The sequence below is a fragment of the Hemiscyllium ocellatum genome, chromosome 20 (genome assembly GCF_020745735.1).
Source record: "Hemiscyllium ocellatum isolate sHemOce1 chromosome 20, sHemOce1.pat.X.cur, whole genome shotgun sequence".
Lineage (NCBI taxonomy): Eukaryota > Metazoa > Chordata > Chondrichthyes > Orectolobiformes > Hemiscylliidae > Hemiscyllium > Hemiscyllium ocellatum.
Genome location: NC_083420.1, coordinates 4,775,129 through 4,787,767, shown reverse-complemented (window position 1 = coordinate 4,787,767; position 12,639 = coordinate 4,775,129). Strand labels below are relative to the sequence as shown.

The 12,639-nt window shown below is 39.1% G+C and overlaps 1 protein-coding gene across 1 annotated transcript in view; it reads left to right on the top strand.

The window, feature by feature from the left end:
* rrn3 (RRN3 homolog, RNA polymerase I transcription factor) overlaps positions 1 to 12,639 on the top strand; it is a 37,982-nt gene that overhangs the window by 6,039 nt on the left and 19,304 nt on the right. Inside the window, exons 4-9 of the mRNA XM_060840109.1 lie at positions 1,082 to 1,171; positions 1,406 to 1,535; positions 2,475 to 2,534; positions 4,727 to 4,790; positions 10,094 to 10,163; positions 11,058 to 11,156. Of these exons, the coding sequence (XP_060696092.1) occupies positions 1,082 to 1,171; positions 1,406 to 1,535; positions 2,475 to 2,534; positions 4,727 to 4,790; positions 10,094 to 10,163; positions 11,058 to 11,156 (513 nt within the window). The remainder of the gene's footprint in view (positions 1 to 1,081; positions 1,172 to 1,405; positions 1,536 to 2,474; positions 2,535 to 4,726; positions 4,791 to 10,093; positions 10,164 to 11,057; positions 11,157 to 12,639) is intronic.

The window sequence follows — 12,639 nt, the reverse complement described above, 5'->3', positions numbered from 1 at the left end:
TCAGAAGTATCACAGTTTGGACAAAATGTTAAACCAAGGCCATGGCTACTTTCTAAGGTGGACATAAGTAATCCTAAAGCCCAATTTTGGAAATGATTTGAGGGTTATCCTTGGTGCATAAATAGAAAGTGCTGGAGAAATTCCGCAGCACCTGTAGAGGGAAAACCTTAGTTAACATTTTGAGTTCAGTAACCCTTCAATGGTTCTGTTCTATAAATGCAAATCTGCTTGTCTTTCTCTTCTTTATTCTCTTAATGGATTATTTATTGAAGTTTTTCTGATTTAATGTTAAACTGTGGTTCTGTCTGCGTGCACTGATGATTCAGGAAGAAAGATCCTGTGGCAATACTTAGAGGTATACAGCATGGAAACAGGCCCTTTGGTCCAACTTGTCCACGCCAGCCAGTTTTGCAATTAACTTAGTTCCATTTGTCTGCATTTGGTCCATATCCCTCCATACCTATCCCGTCTATGTAATGTCCAAATGTTTCTTAAATGACAAAATTGTACTTGACTCCACCACACTTCTGGCAGCTTGTTCCGGACTCTTATCATCCAGTGTGTGAAAAAATTGCTCCTCTGGACTTGTTTGTATCTCTTCCTTCTCACCTAAAACCTATGCCTTCTAGTTTTGGATTCCCCTACGATGGGAAAAAACTGTTGGTTATCTACCTTATGTAGGCCTTTCATGATTTTGTAGACTTCTTTGAGGTCACCTCTCAGACTCCAATGCTCTAGGGAAAAAAAACTCTCAGCTGTTCCAACCTCTCCTTGTAACTCAAACCTTCCAATCCAGATAATGTCCTAGTAAATCCAGAAATTTCCCCGATCCTGGACACTTTTTCTCCCTTGAGCAATGCTTGAGAAGATTAGTTGATACAATTTTATTTGTTTATTTCACTCTGCGTATTGACAGTACTATCTACCTGTTAACAGTGACTGCATTTCAAAGCAGTTCTATGGTTGTAAAGCACTTAGTGAATTATTCTGAGCATGTCATAATGTTCTAAATAAATAGAATTCACTACAACCATTACATTTGGAAGTTTATATTAACGTGCTTATTTCTTTTCTCCCCCAGGATGCTCAAATAATCAACTGGCTTCAGGAATTTCGTGATGCTGTAGCACAGTTAACAAAGGAATTTGAACACGTTGTTAGCAAAATACTGGTTAGCTTCTCTGAATTTTTATATATATATGAAGATTGGTCAGAAAATATTTGCTGTATTTCATTGTTGAATAGCTCTTATTGATGGGCTTGAGTTTTCTTAAATCTGCCATTGTTACATTGCCACATAGCAAATTACAACTATTAATTAAGATATTTAAGTAAGACCTGAAAGTTTAAACACAATTTTAAGAGATATATAAAGACCATCAGATTTTTACAAAAATAATTTCAGAAGCTGCCATGGCTGTCCCGAAGCCCAATGGTGATAGAGGAATACTTGGCCTTCTTAAGTAACCTCGTGTCAGCACAGACAGTATATCTGAGGTCTTGCCTTAGTATGCTGGTCTCCAGTTTTGTCCCAGGTATGAAAACATTCCTTCTTTTCTCTTTTCCAATACATTGTGAAATGCATAGTCTTATGTCCTTTAACTGTGAACGAGAAGGGCTGTTTCTTTGGTTCAAGTGATTAATCGGGCAATACCTTTCAGTCACTTATGTTTTAGTGCAGTACAGGATTATTGGATATGTTTTGAAAGACTTGGTTTTGTAAACAATAGTAATGAACAAACCAGAATTATATGTTTTCAAATTAAGTTTAGTTTCTCATAAATCACACTCTCCTACTGTGAGTGCAATTGATCTGTCAGTGTTTCATGCAGCTCGCACTATTGGAAGGCTGGTGTGAGTTTCAGCTAATCCCTGCAACATAGAAAAAGGTGCAGCTGTTGTTTTAATTAGGAGCAGATGGAAACAAGGATCAAACCAAGTTGTAAATGAGAGTTAATAGAGCCCGTATGGCGCACTGCTAGTGTCCCTACCTCTGAGCCAGGAGGCTCAGGTTCAAAACGTCTATAATATCATCTCTGAGCCAGTTGATTAGAGAATATCTAAATGAGAGTTATTGTTGGATTCGCTCATTTGGAGGAGCAGTAAACTGAGATTGTTATTTATAGTTTCTGTCTGTAGGTGTAGATATCAATTATATAGATTTATTTCATTTATCATACATAAACTTCCTGCTCAGTGCAAAAAGAGAACTGTGCAGTAAAGGGGAGAACAGGATGAGAGTAATATGATGGTGATGCTCAAATCATTGGAGAGTTTACAGGAAATACGTTGTCAAGTGGCAGATGCAAGAAATGGATTAGATAGAATTTATTAAAAAATGCATCTAAGAGAGAAGAGATATTGTGAGATAGAGTGGAAGCAAGATCTTTCTGGAGCTTTTAATACACTTTTGTTTGTTTGTTTGTGGCTCTCTTATATTTTAATATCAATCCATGTGTATATGTTTCATATAGGGAGAATTGTTATCCAGGAAAATGGTGTGGATATTTCAGACTCTGAAGATGAGGATGAAAGTAAGTATTTTGTTTTTGTAGAGATGGCCATATTGACATTTTGAATAATCTGGATTCTGAAGCTTTATAACAATTCTCTGTAATGTCCTCAAGTACTGCTGCATTAATACTGAAGCCCCAATGACTACATTTCACATCTTTTGCACTATATACTGTTTCTCTGCTATTGTTGAGCCAGCAAGTCTGGCAACATCTCTGGAAGGAGACTCTTTCTGAGTTAACAAATTAATTTGCATGCTGAGGCAGAGGTGGTATTACTTGAACTTCACTATAGATGTCAGTTTGCCAGCATGTTCCTGTATCTGACATTTTACTGAGGGGATGGGAGTGAGGTTTGGCAGTTACTTGCTTGAAATGGCAGGTATTCAAATGAAGATAATACTTGGATGTTCCACATAGCTGATGGGCCTTCCAGTATTGCTGAAGCCTGTAGATAGCAACATGCTGGCCACTTGATGACAGGGTATGGGAGAGGCTAGAGCCACATCCTGCAAAGCAACCCAACTATGCCAACTGTTACCACAAGCTATCCTGAATAGGAGTTCCCACTTCGCAATGATGTTTGGCACATGTAACCCTAGTATATTTTGCACCATTTGCAACTTCTGTAACATGATGCTCCAACTGCCTCATCAGTGTCCACCTCCGGTGAGGCTACTGGGATCCCATTGCCTCAGTCACTTCTATTGGTCCTGCCAACTGCTGAGACCACCCACTGTCAGGCATCCTGGAGATAGTATTTTAATTAGTTGCCTGTGTAAATCATCTCCAGTTTTCCACAACGGCCATATCTTGGTTTCCCTTGTAATTGTTGAGAGTGTGATGCTGGAAAAGCGCAACAAGTCAGGCAGCATCCGAAGAGCAGGAGAATCGACGTTTTGGGCATAAGCCTTTCTCATTCCTTTTCTAGCACCACACTCTCGACTCTGATCTCTAGCTTCTGCAGTCCTCACTTTCTCCTAATTGATTTTCCTCTGTAATAGCGTTGGAAATGGGTCCCTGGAATCAAAAGGTAGCTCAACCTATTGCCTAACTATTTTGAATTTTCTGTGGTAATTCATTTAAAGACAAACCACCAAATGATTGATCTAAACACATTGAACAACAGAGTATGATTTTATTCATAATATTCTCTGCACAAATTGATACAACGTTAGTGAGCCAGTTGGGTTTTTCTGACAATGGTTTCATCAGTAGATTTTTAATTCCAGATAGTTTTTATTCCCATCTGCTGTGAGAGGCTTTGAACCTGGGTCCCCAAAGCATTAGCTGAGTTTCTAGATTCCTGATGAAGTGCTTATGCCTGTAACATCGATTCTCCCGCTCCTTGGATGCTGCCTGACCTGTTGTGCTTTACCAGCACCATACTCTCGATTTCTGGATAAATGATCTAGCAGCAACACATTAGGCCACCATCTCCTATTAGATCTATAAGTTAATACAAAACGTCAAGTCTGTTGAAACCAATAAATCTTTTTTGACGAAATGGCTGGCTTAGTATTTGCTGTTTTAACTGTTTTATGCTCATCATCTTCTCTTCCAGTCTTCTTGGTGTCCTTTATGGTTCTGTCATAGCAATCTTTTGGCACTGTGATTTGTTTATGTCAGAGGTATTTACTTTTCTAGGCTGCCTTGACTGTCTTAGTCTTTTAAGTGTAATCTTTTAATATGTGTCTGAATGTTAAAATATTAATTAATTATAATAGATTATTGAATCAGCTGGTAAATTTAATTTACCTATTTACTGATTGCAGAATTTATGTTTAAGAATATCAAATTTATAGCCACTCATCTAATACCCTGAATTCTAATACCCTGATTATAGAGGTTTGCAGTATTTCTCTTGGGAGAAATGTTGCAAGTGCCTGATAACTTCTAGTGAATTTACCAATTTAATTCGTGAGTCTGTGAATATAGACCTATGCCCACCATTCTTTGGTACCATATCACCACACTTAAAATGGTTTTGTTTTCATCCATTAATTGACTGTACCTAGCATTCCTATGTTGCATGTCTCTACCAGATGCAAGGCTTTAACTTCAGACCTTGATCTTGTGCCCATATTATTGCTTAAAACATTGTGGGACTTTCCCAATTAAAGTCTTTTTTTTTCTCTTGTGCTGCAATCAACACACTGTCTCCAGGTCTGAATAGAATAGGAACGCTTATCTGTTACATTTCCACTTTACAGATCTTCCCAGAAATTTTAATATTTGTCATCGAGCTCTGCAGATCATAACAAAATATGTGCCTTCGTAAGTATACCATTCTGCCATTAATTTCTATGGTGCCGGACACGAGTGTAAGCCTCATTGAAGGAAACCATTGTAGCATGACATAAAGCGATAGTTGCAAAAATGAATAATTTATAACAAGCAAAATGGACTGGATGCAATAGCAGTATTCAGTTAGCTAATTTGGAAGTTGCATTAGATTCTTGGTTGCATTGTCAACCATTGTTTGTTCTCTTCAATTTTGGTAAGCCTTATTAAGTGAAGGAGAGAAAGTGTTCTTTCTATATTGTTTAAACAGATAGTGATTGGTAGACTAACAGCTGAGAACATGAATGATAGTGGAGTAGTAACAACTTAGCATATTATCCAAGTTAAACTGGAATAACACTGATTTGGAGATGCCGGTGTGGGACTGGGGTGTACAAAGTTAAAAATCACACAACACCAGGTTATAGTCCAACAGATTTAATTGGAAGCACTCTAGCTTTCGGAGCGACGCTCCTTCATCAGGTGATAAAGGAGCATCGCTCTGAAAGCTAGTGTGCTTCCAATTAAACACGTTGGACTATAACCTGGTGTTGTGTGATTTTTAACCTAGAATAACACTCTGTAGATTAGTGATCAAATCTGAAACCCCTGAGTTAGCTAAATTTCAAATGGACTTCTCCCTGTGAGATCAAAGTGAAGTCATACTTTGAGAAAGCAACCGACGTAATCAAAGACCTCTCCCATCCCAGTTGTGCTTTCTTCCACCCTCAACCGTCGGACAGAAGATGTAAAAGTTTGAAAACACTACCAACAGATTCAAGAACAGCTTCTTCCCTGCTGTTATCACAATTTTGAATGGGCCTCTCAAATGTTAGTTCGGATCTCTCTTACACCTTCTCTGTGGCTGCAGCGCTGTACTCTGCACTTTGTTCTGCCGCCCTGATACCCTTTTTATGCTATGATCTGCTTGTATAGCATGCAAGACAACACTTGTCAATGTATTTCTGTACATGTGACTACAATAACTAAACACATAAACAAACGAATCAAACAAACACATCATTATGGTTTTGAATTGATTTTTTGGAAAACTTTGCTGAATTCAAGTACAGAAATATATTAGTGAGTTTTGAGAAGATTTGTAGCTCAGGTTGAGGTTGGTTTGCTCGCTGAGCTGGAGATTTGGTTTTCAGACGTTTTGTCACCATACTAGGTAACATCTTTAAAGAATCTTCGAACCTAGGCTCCGAATTCGGAGGCTCACTGAAGATGTTACCTAGTAAGGTGACGAAACGTCCATAACAAACCTTCCAGCTGAAGAAGGACTTATGCCCAAAATGTCGATTCTCCTGCTCCTGGATGCTGCCTGACCTGCTGCGCTTTTCCAGCGACACATTTTTTAGCTTCCAGCTCAGCGAGTAAACCTACATCCACAGAAATACATGTTGGACTATATACTATGGCTAACTGTGGTATTTTTGTAGCATAGCAGCTAGATCAACTGAATACATTAAAATGAATTATGTAGGTTCAGATGCCAATGATAAATCAACGTGTTTGTTTAGTATTAACAAAGTACAGGTAGGTAATACATCTATATCTTTATTCCAATAAGATATATGAACATGGCAACAGGAGTAGGCCATTCAGCCACTTGAGCCTGCTCTGCTATTCAGTGAGATCGTAGCTGATCTGTGACATAACTACATATACTTGCCTTTGGCCTGTAACTCTCAATATTTTTGCTTAACAAAAGTTTGTCTACCTCCAGATTTAAAATTAACACCTGATCCAGCATCCACTGCCATTGTTGAAAAGAGTTCCAAACTTCTTCCACCCTTTGTATGTGGAAGTGCTTCCTAACATTGCTCCTGGCTGGTCTGGCACTAATTCTCAGTCTATGACCTATAGTTCTAGAATTCCCAACTAGTAGAAATAGTTAATCTTTGTCAACCGTGTCTTTTACGTTAATATATTGACTTTGAGGGCGGCACAGTGGTTAGCACTGCTGCCTCACAGCACCAGAGACCTCGGTTCAATTCCCACCTTGGACAACTGTCTGTGTGGAGTTTGCACATTCTCCCCGTGTCTGTGTGGGTTTCCTCCGGGTGCTCCGGTTTCCTCTCACAGTCACAAAGATGTGCAGATTAGGTGAATTGGTCATGCTAAATTGTCTGTAGTGTTAGGTGAAGAGGTAAATGTAGGGGAATGGGTCTGGGTGAGTTGCTCTTCGGAGGGTCGGTGTGGACTTGTTGGACCGAAGGGCCTGTTTCCGCACTGTAAGTAATCTCATCTAATCTAAGATTGCCCCTTAATCTTCTCAATTCTGAAGGAAACAGTCCTGATTTGTATAACTTCTTCTCATAATGCCTTCGAGCCTGCCATTCACTCTAATCATGCAGGCTAGTTTCAGCTAAATAATATTGAATAATGACAGATTCTATTGTTACATCTAGATGTCAGGTGATTTGCATTAAACCTATTAATCCTTATTATTTTGTGACGTTTAAATGTTATATGGTATTAAACCAGTAGATGGCACTGGCACATCACATAAATGGCAATTTTGCTAGAATGTATCTCTAGATTATGTAAGTAAAACAATTTTCCATTCTGATAAACACCACATTTGAGTAGAACTATAAATCTTAAAATGTTGATCTGTGAGCTCTAATTTAGATCGTTCTAGTTCTTGTACAAAGCAATTAATGATTCTTAAATTGACTTAATTGAATGGCAGAGCAGACTAGTTGGATTGAATGGCCTATTTTTTTATTCACTCATGGGATGTGGTTGGGCCAGCAACGACCTTTTTATTTCTTGTCCCTAATTGCCCTTGAGAAGGTGATTGTGAGCTACCTTCTTCAAACACATTGTGAACGTGCCAGTTTCGGACTGAGGTAGATAAAGTTAAAAATTACACAACACCAGGTTATAATCCAACAGGTTTATTTGTGAGGTACAGGCTTTCAGGGCACTGCTTCTTCATAAGGTAGTTAGTGGGGCAGGATCATAGGTCACAAATCTATAGTAAAAGGTCACAGTGTCATACAACTGATGCACTGTATTGAACAAACCTAGATTAGTTAAATCTTAGCCACTTAGAATGGGTTGCAGGTTTCAATTCATTAATATATAAATCCAGAACTTTTTTCAAGTCACATTCCGGAGGTAACTTACAGTTTTATAAAAAAGGGTGACATCTCAACTCAGACAATGCATTAAAGGTGTGAGGTTAGAGTCGGTCTTTATTCCAACCTTGAGTCAAACTGGTTCTGTTTCCAAAGTAGGAATTTATAAAATGTCACATGGACTGATTGCCTACAGATTGTGTACTTTTTGAACAAAATAAAATGTATCTGCAAATATAAATCTACAAATGCAAATTCACCCCATAGACTTCTATTTGTGTGTATGTGCAAACGTACCTAATTGACTGTGAGCGTGAGTGTGCAGGAGTATATACCTGCAAGGTGTGTGTGTGTCTGACTGAGAGAGACCCTTGCAGTCCACATGCTGTAGGTTGATTCACAATACCATTAGGGAGGAAATCCAGGATTTTGAACCAGTCACACTGAAGGAAAGGCATTATGTTTCTAAGTCAGGATGGTGAGTGGCATGGAGGGGAACTTGCAGGTGGTGGTGTAACCATTTATCTGCTGCCCTTGTCTTTCTAAATGGGAGTCCTAGGTTTGGAAGGGGCTGACCATTGATCTTTGATGAATTTCTGCAGTGCATCTTGTAGATAGTTCACACTACTGCTCAGTTTTAGTGTGGAGGAAATGGATGCTTGTGGAGAAAGTGCTGAAAATGTGTTGCCGATTAAAGCACAGCAGGTTAGGCAGCATCCAAGGAATAGGAAATTCGGCGTTTCGGGCATAAGCCCTTCATCAGGAATGAGGAGAGTGTGCCAAGCAGGCTAAGATAAAAGGTAGGGAGGAGGGACTTGGGGGAGGGGCGATGGAGATGTGATAGGTGGAAGGAGGTCAAGGTGAGGGTGATAGGCCGGAGTGGGGTGGGGGCGGAGAGGTCAGGAAGAAGATTGCAGGTTAGGAGGGCGGTGCTGAGTTGAGGGAACCGACTGAGACAAGGTGAGGGGAGGGGAAATGAGGAAACTGGAGAAATCTGAGTTCATTCCTTGTGGTTGGAGGGTTCCCAGGCGGAAGATGAGGCGCTCCTCCTCCAGCCGTCGTGTTGTTATGTTCTGCCGGTGGAGGAGTCCAAGGACCTGCATGTCCTCGGTGGAGTGGGAGGGAGAGTTAAAGTGTTGAGCCACGGGGTGGTTGGGTTGGTTGGTCCGGGCGTCCCTGAGGTATTCTCTGAAGCGTTCCGCAAGTAAGCGGCCCGTCTCCCCAATGTAGAGGAGGCCACATTGGGTGCAGCGGATGCAATAGATGATGTGTGTGGAGGTACAGGTGAACTTGTGGCGGATATGGAAGGATCCCTTGGGGCCTTGGAGGGAAGTGAGGGAGGAGGTGTGGGCGCAAGTTTTACATTTCCTGCGGTTGCAGGGGAAGGTGCCGGGAGTGGAGGTTGGGTTGGTGGGATGTGTGGGCCGGGAGTGGAGGTTGGGTGGGGGGTGTGGAGAAAGTGCCAATCAGGTGGGCTGCTTTGTCTTAGATGGTGAGTGTTGCTGGAGTTGCATGCATCTAGGCAAGTGGGGGTATTCCATTACACTCCTGACTTTTGCTATGTAGATGATGGGTAGGGTTTGCGGAGTCAGGAGGAGCGTTAATTGCTGCAGTATTCTCAGCCTCTGACCTGCTCTTGTACCCATTGTGGCGAGTGTTCCAGATGTTGTCCCTTTCCTAACCAAGCTGTTCTAGAACTGTTACAACACTGGAATTTACCCGACACTTTGGAAGATTGCTCAGATATGTCCTGTACATAAAAAGCATAACAAATCCAACTGGGCCAATTATCACTCCACCTGTCTACTCTTGATCATCAATTACTGAGGTCAGTTAAGAGTTAGCCTCATTGCTGTGGCTCTGGGGTCACATTTGAACTAGTTCATGTGAGGATGGCAGATTTCCTTCCCTGAAGGATATTTGTGGCAACTTCTGCTCAGATATCTTTGGATATATTGCTGAATCTCTTTTCTGTTCTTATTTTCATTCTCTGAGTTGAAGTAATTGATGAATGATGAGGGAGGTATATTGCTATTCAGGGTATCCAGTCCAATCCACAGATTTTGTATTGTAGTTTTCTTATGTTTGTTGTATTGTTTTCCTAAGTTATGATCTTGTATTAATGCATCTTGTTTCTCTCATTCTTATTATGAGTTGTTTATATACTGAACTAAAATGTATATTTTTAAAACTTTGTATTGGCAGTACACCACAATTTTTGATGCCGATACTGGTTGAAAAATTTCCATTTGCAAACAAATCAGCCAGAATCCTGGTAAGCAGAGTATCTTCTTTGTCATCAAACTCTAAAACAAAAGCACCTTTACAATATGTATTGTTTGCTAGTGTTATAAATCAATCGCATTTAAATTCTGAGTTTCTTCAACTTTTTAAAAACATTCATTTTTATTGTGAAGGTTTTGCAACTGGTTCCAGCAAAATATGTCTGTTCTTTCTATTTGGACAAAACTGGCAGGAACTTGCAACTTCAATGGACAAAAACAAATGAGTCTTTTAACAAACTAGGAGCAATGGGGTGATCAGCAACCATTAATTCTGACATGTTGAATTCTGCTCATCTGTCTGCACATCGTGCAACATAAATGTCAACTCTTACAGTGTAGCCTGGTACCTGGTAAAATAAGTGAGGCTGCTGATTCCCTTTTTCAAAAACTGTGAAGAGAGCTAAAAGTACAAATTGAGAGAAATAAAACTTGGTTGAATCTCCAACATGAAATAAGTGTAATAATGAAAACAGTTACATTTTGTGGCAAAGCAACAAGGGGCATATGAATGGGAAATCCAATTCCAAACCAAAAACAACATTTCAACAGGTATAACTGCAAAAACATGTTTCCATAAAACTACTGCTTATGGGTATGATACTGAGTTGCTTTCTCCATAAAACCATGCTCTTTTTACTGTCATATTGGCCTTTTTCTGAATGTTCCTTGTCAGCAGAAGTTGCCAAAATTGCCACAATAGACCAATTAATTTATGTTTGCATACTTTGTTAATTGGACAAATAACCATCAAATGTTTATTTTGAAAAAATATAGTTTAAACATTTTGAAATTCATTTGCTATTTTGCTGACAGCCTAACTTACATGATTTGAAATAAATGGACCATCAATTTATGTATATATATATTTTACTGATTTTTGTCAGGAATGTTATGTGCACAATTTACTGAGGATCACTGTATATTTCCCAGTGCTGCGCTTAAAGATTTTGGAACTTGTAGTGGAAAAATTCCTAAAACTGGATGTAAGTACTCAGCAACTTGAATTAAAATTCTGTGAGTTGTTTGTAAGTGGTTGGTAATTAACTTCTCGCTTTAATTCAAATGACTAAGATTTCTCAGATACTGCAAGAACAATGCATTTGCAATTTTTGTTTTAACTACCTAATTTTGTTTTTCTTGAAAGAAAAGTACAATTGTCACTGTTTATTTAACATTTTGTCCTAAAAGAGTTAGAATGTTGCTAAGAATGTAAATCATGTTGGTAGAAAATGTTTAAAGCTTTAGCTATGGACTATTTATAGCATCTATCCCTGATTTCATTATATTAATGTTCCTTATATGACAAAATGGAGCTGAAGCAAAAAGAGTGTGAATTTTTTTTTTAATGACACAGGATAAACACCACAGAAAAAGACCATGCAACCTAATTAGTCCATGCCAAGGTTTATGCTCCACTCGAAGCTCCTTTTTTTTCTTTATCTAAATCCACCATTGTAACTGTCTATTCCCTTTTCCCTCATGTTTGTCCAGCTTTCCCTGAAATGCATCTATACTTTTCACTTCATACATAGTCTGTGGTAACAGGTTGCACATTCCTGTCACTCCTTGGGTAGAGGTTTCTTGTGAATTCCCTATGTGATTTCTTGGTAAGAATCTTATATTGATGACCCTTAATTATGCTCCTCCCTCTGGGGAAGCATTCTCACTCTATCCATTCCATCAGAACCTTTCATAATTTGAAAGACTTGAATTTACTCTTCAGCCTTTTATCGAGGAAAGAAATCCAACTGTGAATCCTTTATTATTGTGTATATATATGTTTATTTTTAAAATATATATTTATTTATATATAGATATGTTATAGACTGTAGATAAATAAAACAACAAGCAGTGTACATGTTACTGTGTGTGGTCTAACCAAGGTTTCATGCAGGTTTGGCTAAAACCCAGTGTTTGTTTCTTCCATGACCTTACTAATCTGTGGTGCAATGTAGTTATTGATGTGTTTGTACTCTGACAACCATTTATTTTTCTGCTTCATCTGGATTTCCGCCCTTTAAGTAATAAGTGATCTATTCTTCCTACCACATGAACTGTTGTGCCTTTCCAAATGACACTCACTTGTGCAGACTGAAACAAGATTAAGTTGTTGTTTATTCAAACAAATGGATGATACAAGCAATTACAACTTGTACAGAATACCATCTATTGAGATGCACATCTTGGCTTCAGGGTTCCTGCTCTGTTGATGCATATCTGACCCAAGGCTCCTGCCATGCAAGCTGATCCGAGGTTCTTGCTACCAATCGACCTTTTGGCTGGGGTTAAATCTTATGTTTAAGATCCATCCACTCTGTTAATTCACCTTCAGCTAACACATTCCCACATGTTTCTGTGGTTGTTACCTCCTGATGTTTCTAATACATGTTCTATAGTTTCTACAGCTTCAATACATTCCATTCTTAGAGCCCAGTTCCTGTTTCTTGTAGACTCAGTACAATTCAC